The 2222-nt window shown below is 60.3% G+C and overlaps 1 protein-coding gene across 1 annotated transcript in view; it reads left to right on the top strand.

Annotated features, from left to right (window-relative positions):
- Positions 1–1772, top strand: part of MAMSTR (MEF2 activating motif and SAP domain containing transcriptional regulator) — a 6319-nt gene extending 4547 nt beyond the window's left edge. The window contains exons 7-9 of the mRNA XM_014550528.1: positions 254–463; positions 548–602; positions 737–1772. Coding sequence (XP_014406014.1) covers positions 254–463; positions 548–602; positions 737–1020 — 549 coding nt within the window. The 3' untranslated portion in view covers positions 1021–1772. The remainder of the gene's footprint in view (positions 1–253; positions 464–547; positions 603–736) is intronic.
- Positions 1773–2222: the final 450 nt, after the last annotated feature.

The following is a 2222-nucleotide window of genomic DNA, read 5'->3' as shown; positions in this document are numbered from 1 at the left end:
GGCTATGCGCGTGTGGGCCAATGAGGAGAAGACGCAGCGGCCGGGCGGGAGGTGGAGATGGGAATTGCCGGCGAAGCGCGGGGCGTGGTTAGGAGGAAATGGGGGGGAAGAGAAGCCAATGAGAATAAGGGGCGTGGTCAGGGTCAGGAGGGAAGGGCCGGGCCAGGGCCAGGGGGTGGAGCCTCGGGGTAGGAGTGGGCGGGGTCGCGCGAGTGGGCGTGGCTTATAGGCCCATCCTCCTCTGGGTTCTTAGGCCAAGCCCAGCCCAGCATCTCCCCCGCCGCCTCTTTCTCGTACCGTGGGAACCCACGTGCCCGCTCCGGCTCCCGCTCCCGCTCCGGCTCCGGCTCCGGCTCCGGCTCCGGCTGCAGAACCGACCCCTTCCGCAGCTCCAGCTGCAGCACCAGCCGCAGCAGCCCCGACTCTGGAGCAGGAGCTGCAGGAAGCGATCCGGAGGGCGCAGGTGAGAGGCAGTGGGCAGGTGGTCTCCGGTCGGGATTCGGGCCAGAGTCCCAGGTTCACTCCGCTTCTGCCTGTCCGTCCGCAGTTGCTTCCGAACCGGGGCATCGATGACATCCTGGAGGGTCAGGACGAGCCTGCTGGTAAAAGCCGAACTCCTAGATTTTGGGGCAAAGGGGGCTGAGGTTCTGGACTCCTGGGAACGGGGGAAACCCCTAGGGGACTGGGGGCCGGACCCCCGACTTCCTAAGCTCACCCTCCATTTCTTCCCCCGCAGACCTGCTGCCCCCTATCCCCCTGGACTTCCCTGGCTCCTTCGACGTGCTGTCCCCTTCCCCAGACTCTGAAGGCCTCTCCTCTGTCTTCTCTTCCTCGCTCCCGTCCTCCACAAACTCCCCATCCGCCTCTCCCAGGGGCCCCACGGACTCCTTGGACTGGCTGGAAGCTCTGAGCGGGGGTCCTCCGCTGGGCTGCGGTCCCCCGGCCCCCAGCATCTTCTCTGCTGATTTATCGGACTCCGGTGGCCCCCGGCTGTGGGACCTGCTGGAGGGTCCATGGTGATGGATTCTGGGGTTCCAAGGGACGGAGAACTGGTAGGGACGGGGAGTCACAGAGACAGACTCCCTGAGGGAGGGGTTGGAACAACTGGGAGAGCCCCTCCCACCACAGACCCAGAATCAGAAGCAACTCTCATCTCACCTGGGCCCTAAACTGCTGCCGGACACGCCAACCACCTGACTGTCCCTGCCCGACCTCCTAGGCTCGCCTCCAGGGCTGTGTGCTGGGGGCGGGAGCCTCATTTGCTGCTGGCCGGGCAAACAAGCTGCTTGCTGCTTCCCGCAGACACCTCTCCGATGTCTTCTTCTCATCCCGCCAACTGCGTGGCTACCTGTGGCTGGGGCACCTGGAGGGTGCTCTATGCTCTTGGGGTGCAGAGAGGGGGAGGGAGGAGTGGGGAGGGCGGCTAGGGAGCTAGACCCTTGGCTTCTGTTTGGAGATGAGAACATCAGAAGGCGTGTCCCAGGTCAGATTCTGAGCAGAGCCTGAGGCAACACTCCTGTGTCCACGATTTCTTAAAGAGGTGCTCCCAGGAGAAACCAAAAAGGAATGGGTGAGACAGGACAGCGAGGGGGAGAAGACCAACAGGATGATGATGTCAGGTGAAGTCCCCATCTCGGCCCAATCCCGGAGGATGAATTAAGTTGCAAGGTCAGGCCCCGCTGGTGCAGCTCAGCGGCTGAGTGTCGACCCAGGAACCAAAAGGTCACCGGTTTGATTCCCGGTCGGGGCACATGCCCGGTTTTCGGGCTCCCTCCCCAGTAGGGGTGCATGCAGGAGGCAGCTGATTGATGATGTTTCTCTCTCATCGATTTTTCTACTTCTCTCCCTTCCTCTCGCTCTAATCAATAAAATCACCATTTTCTTTTTTTTTTTAATATATTTTATTGATTTCTTACAGAGAGGAAGGGAGAGGGATAGAGAGTCAGAAACATCGATGAGAGAGAAACATCAATCAGCTGCCTCCTGCACACTCCCCACTGGGGATGTGCCCACAACCAAGGTACATGCCCTTGACCGGAATCGAACCTGGGACCTTTCAGTTCGCAGGCCGACGCTCTATCCACTGAACCAAACCGATTAGGGCCATTTTTTTTTTTAAAGGTGCAGGGTCGTTCCACCTTGAGGCAAAGGGAACCGGGCCTTTAAGGCAAAGGGAGATCCCAGTTTGGGTTTTTATCCCTGAATAACAAACTACCCCAAAC

Source organism: Myotis brandtii, unplaced genomic scaffold (assembly GCF_000412655.1).
Source record: "Myotis brandtii unplaced genomic scaffold, ASM41265v1 scaffold601, whole genome shotgun sequence".
Classification (NCBI taxonomy): domain Eukaryota; kingdom Metazoa; phylum Chordata; class Mammalia; order Chiroptera; family Vespertilionidae; genus Myotis; species Myotis brandtii.
Note: the sequence above shows the minus strand (reverse complement) of the source record. Positions and strands in the feature narration are given on the sequence as shown.